Source organism: Xiphophorus couchianus, chromosome 7 (assembly GCF_001444195.1).
Source record: "Xiphophorus couchianus chromosome 7, X_couchianus-1.0, whole genome shotgun sequence".
NCBI classification, from domain to species: domain Eukaryota; kingdom Metazoa; phylum Chordata; class Actinopteri; order Cyprinodontiformes; family Poeciliidae; genus Xiphophorus; species Xiphophorus couchianus.
Genome location: NC_040234.1, coordinates 14,241,337 through 14,264,877, shown reverse-complemented (window position 1 = coordinate 14,264,877; position 23,541 = coordinate 14,241,337). Strand labels below are relative to the sequence as shown.

Below are 23,541 nucleotides of genomic sequence, written 5' to 3'. Positions count from 1 at the left end.
TTGCCACTTGGAGTGATTTGTGTAACATGAGAAAGCTAATCCTGCTTTGATTGTTAAAAAATTCCATTTTATTTTTTTGTTGGATACCACTGAATGTTTGACTCTTGAAGGCTTCAGCTACAGTACATTGAAAAAGTATTCAGACCCCTTTTACAGCCACAAACATCAATTTATTTATTAGAATTTTATGTAATTGAACAACTTGAAGTTGTATAACTGTGAAGTGGGAAGAAATGCAACTTGGTTTTCAACTTTTTCAGTCATAAAAATCCGAAAAGTGTGGTGTGCAGTTATAGTTAACCCCTTTTGCTCCCCTCCCTAAATTGGTTTGATTAAGGGCAAGAGGGCAGAATGTTTGCAAAGCAGGCAAGAGACCAGTGATAACTCCATAGGAGCTGTAAAGCTGTAAAATTTGGAAAGAGACGAGAGCAAAGCCCTGGTTGATCACAGCAACTTGAATTTGCAGTTTTCTATAAGCCATTTATGGGTAACTGCAAACATAAGGGACACGCTTTGTGTAGAGAAAAACTGCACACTGCACTCCACCCTGATTATCCCCACTGTGAAACACGGTGGAGGCTTCATCATGATATGGGAATGTGTTTAACAGGGATGTGGAAACAGGTTCTAAGACTGATTCACAAGATCACTTTTCAGCAGCACAACTACCAGAACCCCATAGGCGGGGCCACGGGGAGAAGATTTAGATGAAAGTGTGATTTGAACAATCCCCCAAGCAAAGTCCAGGTCAAAATCTAATTGAGAATCAGTGGCACCAATTAAACATTTATGCTGAAATTGATGTTCTCCATCCAGTCTGACTGAGGTTAGGATAGTTTGCAAAGAAGTACAAAATATCCAGTTTCTATGTATGAAGTTAGTGTGAAACACCCCCAAAAGAACTTGTAGTAGAAGTGACAGCTGGTTCTACAAAGCATTAATTTAGGTGGGATGACTACAAATTTTCATTAAAATGCATTAAAGTTTGTAATACAAAATATTTGATGGGATGTGAATGCCTCTGTGATCACGGTTGTTTCTGTGTATGCATGCGGCCTCCTTATCTTCATATTCTTGTTCTCCTGTAGTTTGTCAAAGAAAGATGGAAGTATGATAAAGACTCTTTCACTAGATGCAAACTTGCTCTTTCGTGTGCAAGTTTCTCCTCAATTCCTCACGAAAACGGCCATTTGGAAATTTGTTTGGGGGTAGAAAGTGCCACTGTATATAGAGAAACAGGAAGGAAGGAAAAGGATGGGGGGTTAATGGAGTGTGTTCCTCTGGAGAATACTGGTAAAAGCTTTGGTATCACACATGCATAGGCTGATTTTAAGTGCAGCTGAGTGCTGCGGCGTACCTGGCTAAATGTAGGAAAACATCAGGCTGCACTGCGAGGACGAGGAGCACCCTCCACCGGAAATGCAACCATGACTGAAGTGGATCGTTCTTCAAATGGACACGTGACCGCCATTCCCTGACAGAGTCCTCTCACCAATTTGTCACGATCCAACTAACTACTGAGCCGTGTTTACAATATGTGTTTCCCTACAGCTGCAGGAGTCAGGGGGCTTCTCCACAGAAATTGATTTTTACATTAAACAACCAGTAAAATCGAAACATGCCACAGTGTGTTTCTGACTCCTGGGCACTTGTGCTGCATTTGGAAAGCAGGCGATGATTTAGTTTGGTTGGCAAATTGGAACAAAAGGATCAATACAAACTTAATGAGAGCTGCATTTAAACTAGGAGGATGTGGGCGAGCTGAGTGACTTTCGCTTTGGTCGCCATGTAGACGATGTTAATCTCCATGGAGGAACTAGCTCTGTACACATCACTGTGAATGAACTGGTTAGATCAATGCTTACAATACACAACCTAATTAAATCCATCATTTCAAATTGTGAGAGGATGAATTTACGTGAGGACGTATGAGAGGAAGTCACATTTTCAGTTTACCAGAAGCCATTCAGTGGCAGGAGAAAGTGCTGCAGTGATTTTAGGGCAAAAACAAAACCCTGATTACACCATTCTGACTGTAAAAAGTAGTGACAGCATCATCCTGCGGGGATGCTTTTCGTTGGCAGTACTGGGAAGCTGGTCAGAAATGGAGCCAAATAGAGAGAAATGGCTGGAAGAAATTTACTAAGAGGATTTATAAGAACTGAGATTTGAGAGAAGGTTCAACACTTAAAATATAGCCAGAGATATAATGAAATGGTTTAAATCAAACAACTATGAATGGCCCAATCAAATTCTAGATCTAAATCCCATTGGGAATATGTAATAAATGTTAAAGGTTGTTGTTTACACAACTTCTCCAGATTTTTATTTTAAAAAAGCAAAATTAATCAAATGCTGTGAAACTTATTTCACATTTCAGCCAATCAAGCAAATGTAAATTTTAGACCAAATTAACTAGATAAATTCAAATAAGAGTTTCGAAAGATGCCTTTAATTTTTGAGGTAGGCTATCCAAATAACCCTGGTTCATATGTGAAAAAGCAAGTCCAGCTTGTCATGCCGATCATTGCCAGGGTGCACGACCCAAATGTGCTTGAGTTTAAGGTCACCAACTTCTGCCTGAACATCCTCCTCCTGGATTTTCTGGTTAAGAGCAGATTCCATCAGTTACAGCAACCCCAGACTATCACACTACAACCACCGTGTTTCACTCCCAATAAAATAGTCTTCTCTGAAATGCTGTTAGTAAAACAGCAGATGTAACAGAACACATTTCATTATGCTCCACTTTTTTCCTATTAATTTTGCATCTTTATGTTTTCTCAAAAGTTTTCAAGATTTTTTTGTTTTGTTATTTTTTTGGTGGGGGAGGAGATATGAAGCTTGACCTTTGTGTTCTGTTTGGTCAGAAGTCATTTGTTTTCTTACAATTCCCCCATAGAGTTCCTTATTGCTACATTCTCAACACTGAGCTTAATCCTTCCAGACTGATGAATGATAAACAGAAAATAGACTGGACTCATACAGTGCTTTTCCGACCACTGAAATCACAAAGTTTTAGATGTCAGTGACTTGTTTCCTATCTGTTTGAGAGATTCTTTTGATCAGGCCATGGTGTCTTGCTTTTGAGATCTTTTAGCCTACTCCATGTCAGATTTTCTTTAGAAGAGTTTCTTGATTCTACAGGTCCGATGGAGATCAGACCTTAGTATTGAGGCAGAAATTGATCTGATTGTTGGTCTATTGTACAAAATGCCAACAAAACTTAAGTTAGTGGCTATAATATAGCAAAAATGTGAAAAAGATCAAGAAGGACCAAAAAGCCCAGTTTATTCCAGTGACATCTGCTATGCTGCTAAGCATTGGTGTTTTCTTTCAGTCAAATTATAAACTTGCTTTCTACTTTCAGTCCCTCTGGTATTATGACAAACTCTGATCAGAGGTCAGTGTTTTCGAGTATGAGGAAGGATGTTGTTACAAGCTAGAGAAGACTTCATCAAATCAAGATATTATTTCATTGTATTTTACAGTAAATGTCAACAACTCCACAATGCTGCATTTTGGGAAATTAAGATAACATGAATGCCAGAATAACTCATTGAATCCCATTACTAAGAGCCACACCGAATAAAGTAAAATAGCAGGTGCACAGTACTATCTCAATCCTGTTTTTAAAGCTGATTTCTGTGTCGTTTTGTATATTGATTTGCTGTAGTACGTTATCTTGTGAGCTAAAAACATACAACCTAAACACTTTCATTTTTACAATGAAACAAAAACGAGATTAATCTATTGCCTTATGTAATCAGTGTTCACCCTTACACACACTGATTGCAGGGATGTGTGCAAGGGTGTGTGCACCTGTTGCACCTATGCCAAAGGTGCATTTTGTGTGTCAAAGGCGTTATTTTTTATCAACAGTAGATTAGATTTCAATTCAGTTTATTTGCATAATTCCAATTCACAACAAAGGTCATCTTGAGATACTTTGCAAAGCTAGTCGCATCTTAACGGTTGAAAATGGAAAAAAACAAGCACTACAAATTAAAAGAGAACAGAATTGGAAACATTGCTTTCAAGTAGTTCAATTCAAGCAGCAATGCTTATAGATAAAACATTAAAGATTTTAAATACATTTTTATCCAACTCAGAGGAAACCACCTGAGACATGGGAACTTTTATTCAAGGTATTCTGTGTATTCTGTTTTAATTGTTAGATATTTTTTTTAGCTGGAAAATAAATTACTAGGAACATTTGTCTCTTGTATTTTAATACGTCTATAAAATTCAGCTTTGATTTACAACATGGAAAGAAATGCAGCATTAATCAGGATTTATATGTTGTGTTAAAGTTACTCTTTCAGAGGTTTGTGGGCTTTGATTTTATTTTCATTTGATGTGTGTTATTGCTAATGAATATTTTATAAAAGCATCTTCCAACAAGAAGTTTCTCTATTTACATAATAAATCAGTTCACACTCATCTTGAGTCTCTACTGGTGGAATTGTCCTGCCAGGTTGTGCAAGTTCCCCCCCTGCTGGCCTGAATGTGAAAAGGCTCAGAGTTTGGGGTTGAAAGATGGAGGTGATTTCAGTGTTTGTGAGCGTCCCTCTGCTCTGATTGGTAGAGCAGATACTGTATCAGCTTTGTGGGGAAGTGAAGGTCAGGAATCCCACCCAGCCTGTGCTTCCCCACAGTTTTCCTGATGCATAGCCGGCACAGCTGCTTTAAAGGAGACACTGCTGGGGTCATCAGAGAGAGGGTTTGATTATGTGCTTACAGTCCCATCAGTACAAAGGACGCATCTCTGTTATTTCACTCTGTAACTGTGAACTGAATACCTCCTGTCTCTCTTAGCAGTCGCCCCGCTGGGCTGTCAGGAGAAACCAGGTCCAGAGGCCTCTTGCCCTCTGAGTTCACCAGGAGCCGGTCTGCTCCGTGGTCGAGGAGGGCAGAAACCAACTCAGGGCTGGACAGACGTGCAGCGATGTGCAGAGGGGAGTCACCAGAAGTGCTCTTGTTAGCATCGGCACCTGCAGTGGGAGAGGGAAGGAATTTAAAATAATTCACTGCACTCCATTGTAGCATTTAGATTTTTTTTTTTTCCACGTTTGCAATTTTATACGTTGCAATTTCTCTTATCTTGTGGGGCTGAATATAAATGCACACTACACTTTTGATACTGTCCGTTTCATTTAAACATTTTGTTCTTTTTAGGGAGAGTAATTGTTCATCGATGGTTACATGTCTGATGGAAATTAAGGGAAAGTTACTTGATAACTTTCAAAGAGGTAATTCAGAGTCATTTTGAAACCTTCTAATTCAAATGCAAAAGAAAAAGAAAAACACTTTCTGCCTCATTACAAGTTTGAATTAAGTTATTTCGGTCCATCATCAGTCTAAAGCTGTAATGAATGTTTGTGAGGATAAAAGTTGAAACCTGACGCCTCCTCACCGAGCTGAAGGAGTTTCTTCACTGAGCTCAGTTGCTGATTGGAGCACGCAACATGAAGAGGAGACCCTAATGAATCAATATCCTGATCCACATCTGCTCTGTACTGAACAAGCGCTTCAATGCACTCAGGGTGACCTGAGGAGAGAAACACAGTCACTAAAATGAGAACTGATGCAGCTGAGATCATCCATCCATTTACTAACACCCTTGTCCCTAGTGGGGTTAGGAGGGGTGCTGGTGCCTATCTCCAGCTAACGTTCCGGGCGAGAGGCAAGGTACACCCTGGACAGGTCGCCAGTCTGTCGCAGGGCAACACAGACAACAACCATGCACAACCACGCACACCCCCACCCCCACACACATCTAGGGAGAATTTAGAGAGACCTGACAGTCATGTTTTTGGACTGTGGGAGGAAGCCGGAGTACCCAGAGAGAACCCACGCATGCACAGGGAGAACATGCAAACTCTGTGCAGAAAGACCCCGGGCCAGGATGACGGGAATTGAACCCAGGAGGCAACAGTGCTACCAACTGCGCCACTGTGCAGCCCCAGCTGAAATCATCAGCTTCCTAATATGTTTGACACTCCTGTGTTCATACATCTCTCTCTCTCTTTATTTCTTGCTATTTCTGCTGGCATTGGCTAAGCTCAGCAGAGATTATGCAAGCACATGCTATGGAATGTGACCTCTAACCCTTTGCTGCAGCCGAGTGGATTGGAGAACTGGATGGGCTGGTGCCCCGGGGGGTCGCTCCATGCTGGAGAAGCAGAGAGACGCAGGTCACATGGCCCCTGGCACAAGCTTCTGTTAACGCAGTGTGTCCGTCCACAGTTGTGTTGTTAACCTGAAGTCGAAAAAAACAGCAATGTATTAAAACTTTGAACAGTACACCTGGCCTCTGCTTTGCATTGCACATTTTTGCTTGCTAATAGCTACATTTGCCTGCGTGCTGCCATGTGTATTTGGTTAATTTTTCACTCATTTCAGTCGTCTTCAGGTTAAGCCTGGAAATAATTAAATATCGCTGTTAACATGCAAGAATTACAGACTTTATTGAAGAAATTCTTAAACAAAAATAAAAGGCATGAAGTTTTAATTTGACGGTGCTTTCTGTTTAATGCTTTCTCATTTCTGTGGGTTGTGAATCTCTTACATTTGCTCCGTTTTCCACCAGAAGCTTGGCACAGCTTGTGTGGCCTTGCAGGCATGCTCCATGAAGGGGAAAGACTTGGTCCAGTGTGTTTAGATTGACACATATTCCCTGTGAACGCACCAGGACACATAAATTCACTCCCGAAAAGTGGCTGCACAGACCGTGCCCTGCAAAAGTATTCACACCACTTTTGACACATTAACACAACAAAAGTCAATTTATCTTATTGGAATGTTTTGTGATAGACTAACACAAAGTAGTGCAAAATAGTGGAAAGAAGAATGAGACAAATCAATATAAGCTTGTATTTATCCTCTATACCAGTGGTTCTCAAATGGGGGTACGCATACCCCTGGGGGTACGTGGCGGTACTGCAGGGGGTACGTGAAGCTTTTCAAAATATCTTTAAAAAATCAGTAGGCTCCTCATAATACGTCTTGGGAAAAATTAGTTTGTAAAAAGTTCGATAAAATATAAATGTGTGTTCATGCACTGAATTATTATTTATGTATATATTTAATTTTGTACCATTACAGAGACCAATATAAATTAGCAGCGTTTTGCATATTTCAGTTTTGACTGGTTTTATACCTTCCTGGTGATCACCGTCTTCTGTTTTTCTTTTTTGTTTAACCATGCAATGTTTGCAATATGGATGTATTTGTCAGGTTCACTGATATAAGTTGTTTGGCTTTAATAAATCAGACAGTGATTTTACAGCACTGTACCTCTTTTTAATTCCAAAAATGTTTTGCCCGTGTCAGGGGGTACTTGACTCGAAATATATTTTTAAGGGGGTACATCACTGAAAAACGTTTGAGAACCACTGCTCTATACTTTCATATAGTCAGTGCAATCAACTACATTGAGAAGCCACTTAATTAGTAAATAGTGTCCAAATTTGTAATTTCTTTTTAGTATTACTACAGCTGGTACAGGCCTTTTGCTTGATGGATGTCGTTCAGCTGTGCAGCACCTGATTCGGCCACCGTTTGTTGGAAGATGTGCGCAGTGCCGCAACTTTATTTGTTCTCTAAGTCATGTTATAAAACACTGTCTCAAGCTTCAAAATCCCATCGATGACGGATCAATTTGCCATCTCAAAATGGCTCAACTGTAAATATACAAATGCATTTTTGTCCACCTTGTCTTAGTAGGAAAAGAGGCCTGTGAAAACTCAGGCAAGCATCAAAAAAACACAATTCACATCAGTCTGATCAACAATCCTCACAGGGAAATGTGCTGGTTGCAGGATGGCATTATGGGTCAGTGTTCAGTGTTACTGGAAAGAAATACATCTGCAAGTCTGCAGATGCAGAAGTAAATATCTCAGATACTGGAAATCCAATCAGTGGCAAGACTTGAAAATTAATGATCCATCTAGTGTGTCTGAACAGGAGCTTTTTTACGTAGAAGCAACTACATCTTATAAATGTGGACTAGAGTTTCAATCTGGAGATGTGCAAAGCTAGTAGAGGCATTCCCCAAAATGCATGTATTTGTGTTTACTACAAAACGTGGTTTCACCAAGTGTTAACTCAGAGAGGCAGGATTAAAAAAATGCACACTTTTGTTTCTTTTAATAAAAATGTTAAATAAAAGAAATAGCACTAGTTTCTGTAAGTCCCCATAGAATTCCACAGTTATTTCTGACTGTAACATGAAAAAGTATGCAAAAGATCAAAGGTAAGAAAGCACTTGCGAGGCACTGCAAGTAGTGAAAAACATTAAAGCTTTGCAGCATTATCACAAACTAACGTTTGAAATAGGAACGTGCGTCCCGTTGACACAAATGAGAATCTCATGCAGCAGCACCTGATTAGAATTTTACCATTTTAACTCCAGAAGTTAAACTTTACCTGAGCAATGAGTGTTTGCAGACGCAGAACGCTTCCATTGAAGGCTGCATCGTGAATCGGAGACCAGTCGGCTTCAACGTCTTCATGTGAAAAGCAAAAAGTTGCACAGACTTTGAAGTGATATACATGTCTACTGTAATAACATATTAAAAATATTAAACTCACCACTCATCAAAGGGTTGGAGAAATAAACAGCTGCTGCTCCTGGACATGCTGTGTTTTGCTGTCTCTCTTTGTTTCCAGCAGACATTCTTCACCTGTTTTAATGCCCTGGTTTCCCTTTTATCAGACTGGAATATGTTTTTGTTCTATTGTGAGAGCAGTTCTTGATGTTTTCATGCTATTTCCTTCCTGCAGGAAGGACTGTAATGACTCAGCTCTGACCAATTGGAGGGCAGACGGAGAAGGAGAAGCAAGTTAAGCCCGTTGGTAATATTTTTGTTGAAATTTGACACCGCACATCCACACCCATTATCTCTAGGAAGTAACGTGACTATCTTCTTCTGTTGAGTCTGACTTAAGATTTTAAATTTAGGCAAACTGGATCAGTTTAGGTAAGTAAAAATGTTAAACTATAGTGTTGTTGTTGTTTTATTTTATGTGTGTTTTCTGATTATAAAGTCATTTCCTGTACAGAAATTTCAGTTCTCTAATGTCTTGCTTTAACTTAACGTGCTTTAGCCTCCTGACACTTCAAGTCAAAACATGATATATTTAATGATCAGCATCAACCAGTGATTCTCCAGTTTTGTATTTACATTGTTTTGATAAGGGAACCATGACTGACTTAGCAGTAATGGTTAGGTTAGTGCTTTGTATTTACTGATTAGGACTCACAGTGAAACTAGTTTAACATTAACCTTTAATGGTAGGGAATATTTTAACAATTTATAACCCAATTGAACATCTATTCAACCATCCATGCAGTCATAACAAAATTATCTGAGTTTGTGATGTCATCATATAATTTCCCAAATGGAGGCGCGTCTGATCAGGTGATTGTTGTGGTTGCAAAGTGTAAAATTGAATTTGTTAAATAGCTACAACACTTTAGTAACATGCCATAGATTACACTTAAACTACTTTATTTGCATTTTTGGAAATATCTTCCATACTTTCTTTTTTATTTCTGAGTTCTGAGTCCAAATTTGACTGTACAAGACGATGACAGAGTCAACATTGTTAGCTTAACAAAGAAACATACAAAATTTAGAATTATTCTATAATAACAATATTTCATTTCTGTGTGTTAGCAGTCTAACAAACATAAATCTTGATGTTACTTAAATGTGATATGTTGATTTTTTTTTTCTGTGCTCTACACAAAAAACAAACTGCCAGAGTTCCTCCAGTTGAAGACACAGTAGACTGCAGACTCTGTTTCATTTGTTCTAGCTGTACGTAAAATATTCTCACCATTATTGCCTTGTGTTGTCCACCTAAGAGTTCTTTAGTGCTCCTGTACTATTACAGTGCATGCAGGCCAGCAGAGGGCAGCCACAGAGAGCAAATGTTCAGATTAAGTCAAAAGTCTAACTGTGTTGCCCCTGGGTTTTGTTAATCCCTGGCAGCAGGCTGCAAGCCAGACACACAATTAACTCTGTGGCGTGTCAGGGAAGGCATGGATTAGAATACAATCGTATCAACTGTATGAATGCCCTCTCTGTTTTACTGATTCGTTGAAGGTCCTTGATGCTTTGTTTCAGATCTCCAGCCAAGTGAGCACATCTAGCAGCTGACTTCTGTTGGATCAGGACAGGGTGTGGGGTTGCCTGATGCACACATGCGGGGGTAAGCTGACCTTAGCAGGCAGGGTGAAACTAATGTTCATCCTTACAACAGAAGAACCTAATTTAGCTTTATGGGTTTTTTTTATTCTGGTCAACACTACATGTGTTTTTCATTTTGAGAGTATCACATACTACAGGAACAACTGTTTCCTGATTTTATTATTATTATTATTATTATTTGTAGTTTACTTACAACTTCCCATCAAGTTATAGATTTTTTTTAAGCTCATACTCCCCAAAATAAATTATATGCAGCACTATGCAAAAGTCTAGATTCATCCTTACTTTTCTTATGTGCTCATGTTGATGAAACAAAACCTTGCAATCTTTTCAAATGATTTAAGTCTGTAGTTTGTAAGGATTTTGGACATTTTTCTTTGAGGGACGATGCATATCTCAGGTCATGTTACAGTTAATTTTGGGTTTATTCAAGTTTTTTTTCATTATAAATACATTTTTATGTAAAACATAAAAATGTTTCTTTTAAACAGTCAAAATAAAGTCTATAGAGCTATTGATCTTGAGTGACACGAGGATGGTTGCATTAATGTACAGGCTATAGACCTGCATGTGCACATGATTTCACTGCACATATGACTCATGCACATGACCACAAATCCCCATGCAAAGTGATTATGTGTTGGTCCAGTTCTTATACAATTTTAAGCATGAATCTACAAAACATAAGGGTCCCTTATTTTATTACTGTGATGAAGGAAGTGCCATCTTATTTCAAACTTTTTACATCACGAATATTAATGTTTCAAAACAAACTGGCTTTCTGTATGTGGAGAAAAGCGTACAGACAATAAGTTTCAGACAGCAGAACAACACTTTCTACATTTACAGCTTGCCTGTCACCCCAAATCTTTTGTGATATTTTCATTTAACAGGTTTTGCTTTTCTTTTTAAAAATGGAAACCACACAAACAGAAAAAAATATGATAAGCCCAAGCTTGGGCATGTAGACACTGAAGCCAACAGGAGTGGCAGATTAATTTTCCAGCACACTCTAAAAACTGCTGGGTTATTTCTTTGACCCGAATGCTGGGTTTATGCTGCAGGGACAAAACAAAAAAACTACCAAATGGTTTTCTGAGTGCTGCAGAGGAGGCGCTCTGCTTCGAAACAAAGGAGCTGGTTATTTACTTCAAGTGGAGAAAAGTGGACATCCATTCGGTTGTGATCAACAGGACCTGCGTGGAGTGGCTCTCTCAGTTTTTGGTTTTCTGGAACTGGAGGATGATCGGCTCCGGGAGGGTTAGGGGAAATACCAAGCAGCTGCAGAAAAAAAAAAGAGCAGAGACTTTACCTCCTGAGGGTCTTCAGGAAAAAAAAACCCTGTTCCACAAAAGCTGCTTTTAGCCTTCTACTACACTCCATTGAGAGTGTACTGACATACTGCATAGTTCAGCAGCTTCCCAGCCCCAGAGAGGAAGGAAGAGACACTGATTGGCTACATAAAGTGTTTTTTTCTTTTAATTTCAGTTTATATCTAACTATTAAATTCTGCATTTAATTGCATTTTTTACTGAGCTTAATCGCATAAATCTTGTTGTTACTCAATTGGAATGATAATGACAATACAGACATCCCATCCTGTCTTGAAGCAAATATTGGGTCAGAAATATAAAATTGTCACTTCTACCCCTGATATGACTCTCCTTGGGTTAGAAACCTTACTCAGTATGCTGGGTTAAGACCATAAAACAAACTTTTTGTTTTAAATCAACCTAGATCTGGAACTTATTTGTTTTTAACCCAGCAGTTTTTAGAGTGTATCTACAAAAAACATTCATTTCCCAACTGGAAGTGATGCAGGCGCGTCTGGGCTTGAGATGTACAGTTGTCAGATACCAGGCATGCTTTATTTAGCCAAACACTACAAAACGACACAGAATACATGAGCCTTTACAAAGCATAGGTGAGGAAGGCATTCAGTTAAAATGTACGTCTTCCCACAACAGTATTTATATCCACTAAACAATACACTGTTTTCATCTTAAGATCCTCTAAAAATGTGGCATCACATTCAGCTCTTTTAACTCTAATTGCACTTAAATTAGAACTCACTTAATTGTTATAGAGTACATTTGTGTGTAATTTAATGTAATCGTTATAAAATATGAACTAGAACATTTTCAAGAGCGATGTTCAAGTCGTCATCTGATGACAGAAAGAGTGTTTAACACAACTGCATATCTATTACTTAAAGTGACAACCTTAGCATGGAGAACAAATAATCAGATGCCACAAGCCATTTAGGGCACACAGCAAACTGATCGAATATAGTACAATATGGGGTCATACCTTTGCACTTGGCCAGTGAAACATGGTGGTGCAGTATCATGCTGGGCAGCTGCTTTTCTTGAAAAGGGAGGGGAGGAACTAAAGACTTGAGATTTGGTCAGAGGCCTGTTTACCTTTCAGCAGGTTGGCACTAAACATTCAGCCATGAATACAACCAATCAGGGGTCTCAAACTCCAGTCCTCGAGGGCCGCAGTCCTGCAACTTTTAGATGTGCCTCTGCTGCAACACACCTGAATGGAATAATTAGGTCATTAGTGAGGCTGGGAGAACTGATCTACACAAGGAGGAGATAATTAAACCATTTCATTCCAGTGTTTTGTACCTGTGGCACATCTAAAAACTGTAGGACAGCGGCCCGAGAGGACTGGAGTTTGAGACCCCTGGTAGATTAAGTGTATGGCCCAGTCAAAGTGCGGCCGCCTGGAGAAAATTCAGAATTTGAAGGACACCGTAAACATTGCAGATTCTTGTGACTTATTTATGTTTTTTAATGCGTGCACTGATAAAGTTAGGCTTCACTTTTGTGACTGTTTTAACTCCATTTGAAGTTGATGTTATTATTTGACCTTTACATTTTACCCCTACATTAGTCTGAACGAGCAGAGCGGGGGGGAGGTTAAACGAAGAATTAAAAAGAAAACTTTAAGTCTGCTTCTGCCGACATAATCGGTCTCTTTCATACAACAGCCCTTTGTCGGTGCCTTGCATTGTGCGGCAGACTTAAGCTACAACTTCAGGGATTAAACAGAAGCACATGATGATTCAACCCCGTGATTTGTCGAGGAGAGCTGCCTCATGGACTCAGTCATTTCCTTTTTCTTTTCCTTTCCCCTTCTTCTTCCTCCTCCGAACACCGTCTTCTCCTCTCCCTCCTTCTCCTCCTCCGCATCGCCCCGCAGTCCGCGATGGCCTCCCCGCGGCTGGAGACGTTCTGCTGCCCGAACCGGGACGCTGCCACGGAGTTCGCAGTCTCCTTCCAGCCCGTCCTGTTCGGGGCTCTGAGTCTGGGCAGCGCCGCTCTGAGCCTCATGTTCGCTGTTCTGCAGGTTCTGCCGAAGCGCAAAGGATACAGGAGACTAGGACAGTACCCTCTGCCGAGGCCCGCCTCCTCCTCCAGAATATTGTTCATCATCAGTATATGTGACATACTGGGATGCACAGGTAAACAAATCAATCATCAAAAGCAGCCGATGTAGTTTTCTATCTTTTTATATATTTTTTTTTCTTCTTTTTTTTGTCTGAGGAAAAAAAGGGGTGGTGGTGAAGGAGCTACTTTTTCACAGCGTGGTTCTGGGTTTGATTACGCACATGAAAAGTTTCTTTTAACCCCTTTGTTGCACAACAAAAAAAAGAGTTTGAAAACTTTTGTATATCACCCTTATAATTAAGCTGAAATTTTGACTAATTAGTCACAACCCAGAGGGTCTGAGGATATTTAGGTGTTAAATTTTCCTGATCAGAGATAAGTTATGAAAAATCTGGACAATCTACGGGCGAGAGGCGGGGAACACCCTGGATAGGTCGCTGGTCCATCGAAAATAAACTGAGCAAAAAAAACCCAACAACAATAACAAAAGAAAAAAAATTATTAAAACCGCTGGGGGTTTTTGTTTGTTTGTTTTTTTGGTCAAAAACCGATTAAGTAAATTATATTTTATTTAGGAAGTTAGATTTTTGCCTCTTTTTATTATTTTTAAAAAAAATATGTAGAAAGTTTTTGTTTGCAGCAAATTATATTTGTTTTATGTACAAAAAATTCATTTATTCCAAAATTGGTACCATATTTGTCAACCATCATATATGCCGGCAGGAGGCGCTGTTTTGTCCAAGCACTTCAAAAGCGCTGCACTATCTACATCTTTTAGTTTCCAATACCTTTTCTTAAGAGCACACTTGTTAAGTAAAGAATTTAAAATGGATATAGCAGTTTTTAAGACTTTGATTTTGAAAATCCCCCTCACCAGATATACATCATACACAAATTAAGGCGTGCAGGATTTCAGAACATGAAGCAATTAGAGATTGGTTTCATTTAAGAGCATTTTATTTAGATATTAAGAGGATTCCAAACCAAGTGTGAACTTGGGCTCATCATCCTTTCTGATGACAAGATGTGTTAGACCAGTAAAGACTATTCTTTCCTCTGGAGACAATTTGGCAACATTTGTTAAAAATTACTATATATAATAACACTCCACTTGCCACGTAGGATACAATACAAACTGATCTGGAAGAACATAATATACGAGTGTTGATTGCTGTAAATACTCTTTGAATGAGTCACAGCTTTTATTTTAGGGTGTTTTTTTTTTTTTTTACAACGTTGGTTTGCCACTAATACGTTCAAAATGTTTAGATTTCTGCTGGATTTCACACTTAGGGTACACTGCCTGCCAGGAGGACGCAAATGTGTTTCCAATGTGCATTTAAATACTGAGCGAGTGTAGCAATATTACTTCCTTCAGGAATAAATAATCTGATCCTCAACCCGTATCTCTGATCTCTAGTTATAAAAATTAAATATCCTCTCATTTAGTGCTGCGAGGCTGTGAACTCCATGTTTTTGTAGTAGTTTATATACGTCTGTTAATCATTTCTTTTACAGGCAGCCAAACCCACCTGCTGCTCCCTCTGTATTATGAGTACCTGTTTTGGAAACTCCATTCACATATTGGATGAAGCTGGAAAAGCAGTAAAACTTGGCTTTCCTATTGCCATCATAGACATAAACATTATTAGATTTCCATGAGGTCAGATTTACAGCGAGTCCCTGCAGAGTGGCTGAGGAGCTGCAGATTGCAAAACCCAGCAGAAAAAAAAAATAAAACAGTTAAAGGTAATATGGTGCTGCACTAAAATCCCTTTGGAAATGTTGACAAAATGAAGAGGCAATTCCATTTATCTTGTAAATGAAGAAGGGGCAGTGAAGACTGGCAAATTCCATTATATATTTTTATATATTTTCTTTCCAAATCAAATTTTCTTTTTGCTTCATAAAGACACAAGTAACGGACTTCTAAACAGTAAATAATGTTCAGTTGAAAATATATATTTAATTTTTTTTTTTTTGCTGCAATTGTATTACAAATTTTATGTATTGCTTTTTAACAAAGACTTAAGCAAAAATATATTTAAGTGTATTTTCTCAAATGTGACACATTTTGTCCATTCTTCTCTTTATGCTGCAACAAAAGTATAGCAAGTTGACATTAGCTGGTTAATAAGCTGGATCATCTGCTTTGCTTGCTAGTCTGGAGTTTGCTGCTTAGGCAGCTCGTAGCTTTGCTTTTATAAAAGTGACTGGTGACACTGCTTTCATTTCCGTGCCATGCCTGTCCTTGATTTTTGTGACCACGACTGATCCGAAACAAGCGCACTTAGGCATCTTGTGGACTGCAAACTGTGAGTGTGCATCAGAAAGTTAGGGGCATACATAACTAGTCATTCATGCTTGATCTTGAGATCAAATCCCTCATGTGGTTTTGCCTATGTATTATTACCAAACCTGGTGAAATCCTGGATAAAGTTAACTGTATTTAGAGATCTGGGAAATTTAAATTTTTAGAACCAAATTAAGCCCAATTCCAGTCTAAGCATCCATGTTATTTTAGATTTCTTTTCAGCACAAAAATGTGTGTAACAATCAATTTTTTAGGCTTCCTAGAGAGGAAAAAATAGGTCTCAATCCAATGCTTTCATGCAATAGTCATCATCCTCTCACGTGAGCAATAAAATGATTAATTATATTTGCTTCTTTTTTTTTTTAATACAGCCTTATTCTGGAATCATTTAGGATTTCAAATATCGGTGCTAATACCTTGATTTTTACTAAAGCTTATCACACCAGGAGACTCCGACCCTCATGTCTTCGGTCCAAGCTGTTGCTCAGCATGCAGAGGAAGCATAGCTCTGACACCTGAACTGTTCATTCATCACTTTTCCAGGCAAGAAGTAGAGCAGGTGAAGTCATGTGTTTCCACGTCCGGTGAAATCCAGTCACCGCTGTGGAATTAGAGCAGCACACAGACGAAACATGGAGCGGCATGCCTTCTGCGTTGCGTGAAAGTTCCAGGAGACCTCCTTATTTTTTTTCCAATTTCGCGAAGGAAATGGAAACACCCCAATAAAATACATCCGCTATAAGCTCATATTTCCATGATGTTAAGCTACTATTAAAAGGACTCCCTGACTGACAGTAATTAATTCAAGCAGTAAACCAAAACAGCTAAGAAAAGCAAACACGTGTTGAAATGCTAATTAAAGCCAGGTAAATTCCACATGGCCCCTTTGTGATTACTCCGCTTCTCCTCCAGTTTAAGATTCAATGCGACTCTCTCTGTTTCAGGGATCATTGTCAGATCCTCTGTGTGGCTGGGTCTGCCGAGCATCGTCGAAGGCATCTCAGTGACCAACAACACAGACGTGTCGCCAGAGGCCTTCTGTGTTGGCAGCGCAGTAAGCGTAAAAGATGCTCCTTTAAACACCTTCATGTGGTCAAGCAGCTCAGTTACACTGCAGCCACACATCATGTCTTTTGTTTATGCTTGAAAGATTGCAAGGAAGGTTTTTTTTTTCTTTTTATAATCACGCATGATTCTGGAAAATGTAGTTGTCATGGGAGGTCATTTGCTCGAATCGGAGCTTAGTAAGTAGATGGGAGTAAATTGTCTCAGTTTGTAATTTTGAACAGTTTCCAGCTACCACAAGACTCTTATGGTATGATTATCTCGAGTAAGCATATCACTGTTTTAAAGTATTTACACAAAGAGTTAAAACTAAAATGTACAGAATAGTATAATCTATCAAAATCAATCAGCAGGATGAATTATTGGCGTTCTGATGAGCATTCTCTGTTGCGTATTTAAAGAAACCATGAGATTTCTGTATTTTTATCAGTATTATAATTTATTTAACAAGAGCGCATGGGATTTAGAAAAAAAAAACAATTAGTAATCAATGGCACAAAAATATTATGTTATTATATTCAGGTTAAATGTACCCCAAAAAACTCTTTGATGAATAAATAAAATCTTAAAAAAACAAAGATACCACACCAACATGGCTTTACACACCAATTAAAAGGGGACATTTTAATTTGGGATTAAAAGTATTAATTATAACGATTAATCTAAGAATTACCAGGAGCTTATGAGGTTCTCTTGAATGCCTAAGGGAAGGAATTTTGAACCCAATTTTGACTCCTAATATCCACTTTAATCTGAGATTGGAAAGAAAAAGATACCAGGACCAGGACTGGTTAATCAGCAGAGGGACAATTAACGCAAGGGAAAAAGTGTGTAAGCAACAAGTGGGGGTGGGGCAGTGTTGTGTTTCTAGAGAAAACTATTTTTCAAGCAGACCAAACCTGATAACCTTCATGAGGGGCAGCTTTATCAGTATCTTTTTTAAACATTGGCATGCTCAGGTCTACTTGGTTCATGGCTAGTTGCCACCAAATACAATAGATTTTGTGCTTTATAAACCATGAATTTTGCTGGGAATTATCCATTTCAATGTGTTACAGATGTGGATCCAGCTGTTCTTCAGCGCTTCGTTTTGGTGGACTTTCTGCTACGCCGTGGACGTCTTTCTGGTGGTGAAAACCTCTGCTGGGATCAGGTTCTTTTGTGCTTCGCTTCTCCTTCACGGTTCATTATTACCTCAAACCTTCCTCCTGTAGAAGACAGGACGGAGCAAGTAAAAAAAAAAAAAAAAAAATCCAAAACTGAGAAGCACCCATTTAGTTTCAGCTCTATGTGTAAGATGCTTTTCTGTCCCTTTCTTTCACTCCTGGCTCTGAGTGAGGAGCCAGGATGACATATGTTCCTCTACTCTCTTGTCAAAGCATCATGTTTGTTTCTTTTTTCTATGAGGAGACAAAAAAATACCATTCACAAGAAACAGACCTGCAACTTGTGCTGTGAGTCCAAGTCTCATGACTTTCTCTCCTCCCCCGCCCCTCAGCACCATTGTCCTCTACCACATGATTACGTGGGGTCTGGCTGTGCTGCTGTGTGTTGAAGGAGTGGCCATGCTCTACTACCCATCCATCTCTGAGTAAGATACTTTTCTGTTCTCCCAAAGATAAATCAAAATCCCCTTTCAGTGTTGCAGCTGAAAGCCATGAGAATCGTTTATCAAATAATCTTTCTATCCTGGAGAACAATAAAGTTATTGATTGAATGATCCAGGATATTTTTTCCAAATTTTTTTCCACACGAACTGCTTTGTATAAAATGACTCTGGTGACATTCTGACGTTAGCAGAAGGGAAAGATCTCACAGCTCTGGTTTTGTTGGATTTCTCCTCTGTGCTTTCAGTTCAGTTGATCAGAGTATCCCAACTAACAGACTTAAATCTTACTGGGGATGTTTTTTTAGTGGCTGACATCATAGGATCTAGAAATGGAGCTAAAATTTAGGGTGATGGCAAGAAGGCCTTCCAACGTTGAAGATTTGATGTTCATCACAAAAGATAAATCATCAGTGGAAGAATGCACAATTCTGCTCAGTAATGACAGAAAAAGTGAATTCCCGAAATGTCAATAAATATTTTCCCACTGATTATTGAGGAGCAGAAAAAAAAAAAACATTTTGGCATGCCATTTTCCAATAAAATGTAAATAAAACCAGAAATGTTTTTTTCTTCCCAAGATAAAACTGGTGTAGAATCTCGTTCATGCAGGATTTCTGAAGGAGTCTGTTTGAAAAATGTTTAGTTGCCTGAGGGATAAACTAGGGATTTTTCCAAAAGATATTTTCTCTTTACATTGTTTTATTATCTTTGAAAGATGCCTGATGAAATAAAATACACTTAAATCGAAATCTGACAGGGACTGAATGAAATTAGGCTTGCATACCTCTTTGGAATAGATTATTTCCCTAATAACAAGATTCTTATAAATAAAGAACATCTCAGTTTTTTAGGCAGCTCTTTTGAAACTGGGTAATATTTTTGACCACTCGCCATCACTTCATTTCAAATAGCCGATTTGGAATCGCTCTCATCATTTAGGAAATATTTCTGGGGACAAGTTAGTGGATTACTAGAAATAAGTATAAATTTTTTTTATTGGATTAATATTATGGTTTTTACCTCTTTTTAACAAATCAACTGTAGACTGGCTAGACTGTATAGCCTTGAGTTAGAATCATATATGTTTCTACAGAATTTCTATTTCATTTGATGTGTGGTTTTTGTCCACTTCTTCTTACTTCTCATTCAGATTTTTTTTTAAATTTCTTTTTATCGATATTTTATTTTTCAATTTGTGTTTCTGTGAACATTTTATTATTCTGGAAGCAGCTCATCAGATTAAGTGCAACTTGTCAAAACAAATGATTTATTCCACTGCTGAATAAATCATGTTCCTTCTCCTTGTGCAGCTGTGAACAAGGCCTCCAGCACGCTGTTCCCCACTACATCACCACATATGCCCCCATGCTGCTCGTCCTCATAGCTAACCCCGTGTTCTTTAGCCGGACCGTCTCTGCAGGTCGGTTCACCCCTACCAATTCACTCTCGCACAAGTGGCAGTGCATCGCAGCATATATTTGCAAGACAAAAAAATAAAGGTGACTTTCTGATCTCTCCACAGTGACATCCTTATTAAAAGGACGACAAGGAATCTATACAGAAAATGAGAGACGGCTGGCTAACGAGATTAAAATCCGCTTCTTTAAAATAATGCTTGTGTTCTTTGTTTGGTAAGTTGCCGACCGTTACGGCTCCACTCAGATTTTCACCTCTGTATGTTTAAATGGACATTGTACGATTATCTTCAGATATTCCCCCCAAACCTCCAGCTTAGCTCAGTTTATGTAAATGGCACCAAATTACAACAAATATCTTTTGAAGACTCTTCAATTCCTGTTCGGCTACATAGAAACAGCTACAGCACAGAATTAATTGACATCAGCTCATTTCATTTCAATCCAATCCAGTTATGCAGTTACATTCAGATCTAATAACATACATTCCAAATCCAGCTCTTCCAATTGGAATGAATAGTTTGTTTTTCTGTCAGCAGTTAACATTATGTTGACTCAAAGATACAGTCTTGCTTTGTAATCATGTACCTTTAGTGTTCTAAAGCTTATAAGTGGGAAGAGTTACAATATTAGCACGGTTATTATTAACTGGTATAACTAGCAAAGCCTACTTGCAACTGAAAGTCACCAAACGTTGGTGTGCTGTTTTTCTCTTTCTAGAGAAATTTTAACACAGCACAGTCCTGTTTTCCAAATATTGTTTTCTGCTGTGCTTCAGGACTCTGTCCTGCTTTAATGATGGTTAAAAACTACACATTTTCACAAATACTTTCTGCTGTAAAAAAAAACCCCTGCTGATGTATTTTGAGTTAAAATGATGCAAAATTGTTAAATTAATTAGCACTTCTTCTGTAATCTTTGTTGGTTATTTGTTTTTTGTTGAATGGCTCTTTGTAAGATTGGATCTTCGTTCACGTTGATACATTTTTTAAAATTATTTTAGCTGGGCTCCAAATATCATCAATGAGTGCCTCCTCTTCTACCTGGAGATGCAGCCAGATGTCACTGACAACAGTCTGAGAGACATCAGGAACGCAGCCCTCACCACATGGTTCATCATGGTTGGTTGAACAGCAATACTAGAGACAGATAGCTCATACTTTTCTATGGTCATTTAATTACTTTTATTTATCTTGCATCTTACTTTTTCAGGGCATTCTGAACCCAATGCAGGCTTTCCTCAACACCCTGGCCTTCCACGGCTGGACGGGTTGGGACGTGGACCTCAACCCGCAGCGGAGCAGGGAGCTGGCCTGGGACTCGGGCTCTACCTCGGTGCCTAACACGGCCGGACAAAACCCTGTGGTGGGAACGACTCTGCTGTACCAGAGTCACGTTCAGGAAGTGCAGAAGAACACGATAGGAAATGGACAGCAGCACTCTGACGCCATCAGTGTCCTCTCTGAAGGTAATTGGCTTGCCAGTGGTGCAAGCAGCTCTCCAGTATATCAGAGCTGGTGATGCGCATGAACAGAACGACACATGAGCATCACGTGCATGCCCCTTTACAACATGCATTTGCACCGCAAACGTCTTCGCTTAGAGAAGATAAACGGTTAGACTTTAGCGATCCTCACCAGAACAAAAGACAGTAGTTCATTAATTTTGTTTTTTACCTCAGTGTTGTTGGTGACCTCTGTTATGCATCGTTTATTTTTGACCTCAACATAGTGCAGCTGTAGAATGAAACTACACTCCTCTGGGATTGTATGGATTGTCTGTAAATAACGATCGGAAGTGGATGAAACATTAACGGTCTATTTGGTATGAGGATACACAGCTGAGAGACGTGTTTGTTTATTGTGTAATTTGATCAGTGACTTTGTGGCTTTCCATTCAGGTTTGTTAAGCATCATTATTTACAGATAATCAGATGATTAGCAGAGAGCAATGGGGGCAGAGGGAATGGTAAATACGCACATAAGCTGGAAAATAATTTCCAAATCTGCAACTAATGCGGTCGAATGCAACAATCCTGTGATAAATATTTGTCAAGCTTATATTGTTAACTTTCTGATCGGTTAAAAAGAGAGAAAAGAAATCCTTTAGTGGAGGCAAAATCTGACTGACAGTTAAGTGGTATAAACTGTTAGTTGAGAGATTTTACCTACCACATTCAGGCATGTTTGTTGTATTGGACTGCATCAGTTTTAGCTAGAGGCGTGCCTTGTGAACTTTCACTGTAGTGTATGTAAGTGTGAATCTACTGAAACGATTATTATTTTCATTCCAACACTAAAGTTCTGTGTGTGCGCCTTGTCTTGTCACTAGCACCCCTGACATCTTTTTAAAAATAAAGTTATTCTTCTGAAGGACTTATGGTTTTTATTCATTCGCTGAACATCCAATGCGGTAACAAACTAAAAAAAAAAAAACAATACTTGAATTTTAACTACATTTTATGTAGGGTTTATATTGTGTAATACGTTTTAAGTGTGTGCAGCAACGAGTAATCTGCCCCTATTTTGTCTTGCTAGGTTCAGAGTCTAGTACAGTTGAAATCCACATTTCCAGCGAGCTACAAGGGGACGTAGATGCTGACGGAGAGTCCATGGAGAACTCTGTGAGACACTAGCTGGCCTCATCCACTCCAACTCCCTCCCCTTTTACATCGTATTAGTTTTAAGTTAGACCTTGGTAGTTTTAGTCAAGTGTTACGATGGCAACTGCTTTTGAGAAAGCTGCTCTGACAGAGTAGATTCAATTTTCTGTTTTCAAGACCTTTTTTTTTTTTTTATCTCTAAACATTTTAAACCTTCAGCAGTATTTATAGGGTTTCTTTTGCCGATCAGCTGAACAGCCCCAGCAATATTTTTTTTCTTGTAGCGTAAAACTTGCAAAACAAACTGACATTTGTTTTGTTATCCAATTACAGATTGACCTTTAGTGCTGGAAGAGATTTCTTTTTTTTCCAATGGGCAAATTCTCTGTTTAGTGCACTGATCTTGTAAAATGGATCCCATCAATAAGCTAAGAAGACACTACAAATTCTTTAAGCTTATCAGTGTGTTTTTTTTAATAAAGGCTATTGTATTTCACACCATCAGTCTATGTATTTTTGCACAAATCTATCTTATGTCGTATTAAATACCTTATAGATTTGTTGTTTGCTATGAGTGATTGTGAAAGACTGTATTGTAGAAGAGCTGAACATTTAATTATATTAGTTTATAAACAAATTCAAACCAACCTGGAAGATGGATCCTTGACCTTTCCATTGAGTGTCCACACATTTCCCACAGTCAACGTTTATTTAGAACCAACTACAAAGTATGAAAATAAAAGAAATATATGTATAAATACATATTTTTGAGACTGGAGACAAACTACACAAGTGGCTTGACAGACACAATTTGAAGAAACTTGAGGGGGAAAAAAGTAGTTCTTGTAGGTGAAATGTCAAAAATGTGTTTGTGTGCACTCCAATGTTCATAAGTTAGAAGACAAAAAAAACAGAGGC

The 23,541-nt window shown here is 38.7% G+C and overlaps 2 protein-coding genes and 1 long non-coding RNA gene across 4 annotated transcripts; 1 reads left to right on the top strand and 2 right to left on the bottom strand.

Annotated features, from left to right (window-relative positions):
• Nucleotides 1–2,257: 2,257 nt before the first annotated feature.
• On the bottom strand, nt 2,258–8,801 carry LOC114148586 (ankyrin repeat and SOCS box protein 9-like). The gene is made up of 7 exons (XM_028023972.1): nt 8,596–8,801; nt 8,431–8,510; nt 6,572–6,679; nt 6,112–6,262; nt 5,417–5,551; nt 4,803–4,994; nt 2,258–4,703 (listed from the first exon to the last, which is right to left on the bottom strand). The coding sequence occupies exons 1-7, from the start codon at nt 8,678–8,680 to the stop codon at nt 4,552–4,554; spliced, it is 903 nt and encodes a 300-aa protein (XP_027879773.1). The 5' UTR covers nt 8,681–8,801; the 3' UTR covers nt 2,258–4,551.
• A 79-nt stretch (nt 8,802–8,880) lies between these two features.
• gpr143 (G protein-coupled receptor 143) lies at nt 8,881–23,122 on the top strand. Of its 2 annotated transcripts, XM_028023970.1 has the most exons (11): nt 8,881–8,984; nt 10,137–10,221; nt 13,431–13,692; nt 16,877–16,986; nt 18,056–18,150; nt 18,496–18,588; nt 19,917–20,026; nt 20,129–20,237; nt 21,025–21,142; nt 21,234–21,489; nt 22,559–23,122. In XM_028023970.1, the coding sequence occupies exons 3-11, from the start codon at nt 13,437–13,439 to the stop codon at nt 22,654–22,656; spliced, it is 1,245 nt and encodes a 414-aa protein (XP_027879771.1). In that variant the 5' UTR covers nt 8,881–8,984; nt 10,137–10,221; nt 13,431–13,436; the 3' UTR covers nt 22,657–23,122. The 2 variants fall into 2 exon arrangements, with proteins under 2 accessions (XP_027879771.1, XP_027879770.1); XM_028023969.1 differs by lacking the exons at nt 8,881–8,984; nt 10,137–10,221 and having other exon boundaries at nt 13,316–13,692.
• On the bottom strand, nt 10,905–12,747 carry LOC114148588 (uncharacterized). The gene is made up of 2 exons (XR_003596301.1): nt 12,531–12,747; nt 10,905–11,501 (listed from the first exon to the last, which is right to left on the bottom strand). It is a non-coding gene; the product is annotated as an uncharacterized LOC114148588 (long non-coding RNA).
• Nucleotides 23,123–23,541: the final 419 nt, after the last annotated feature.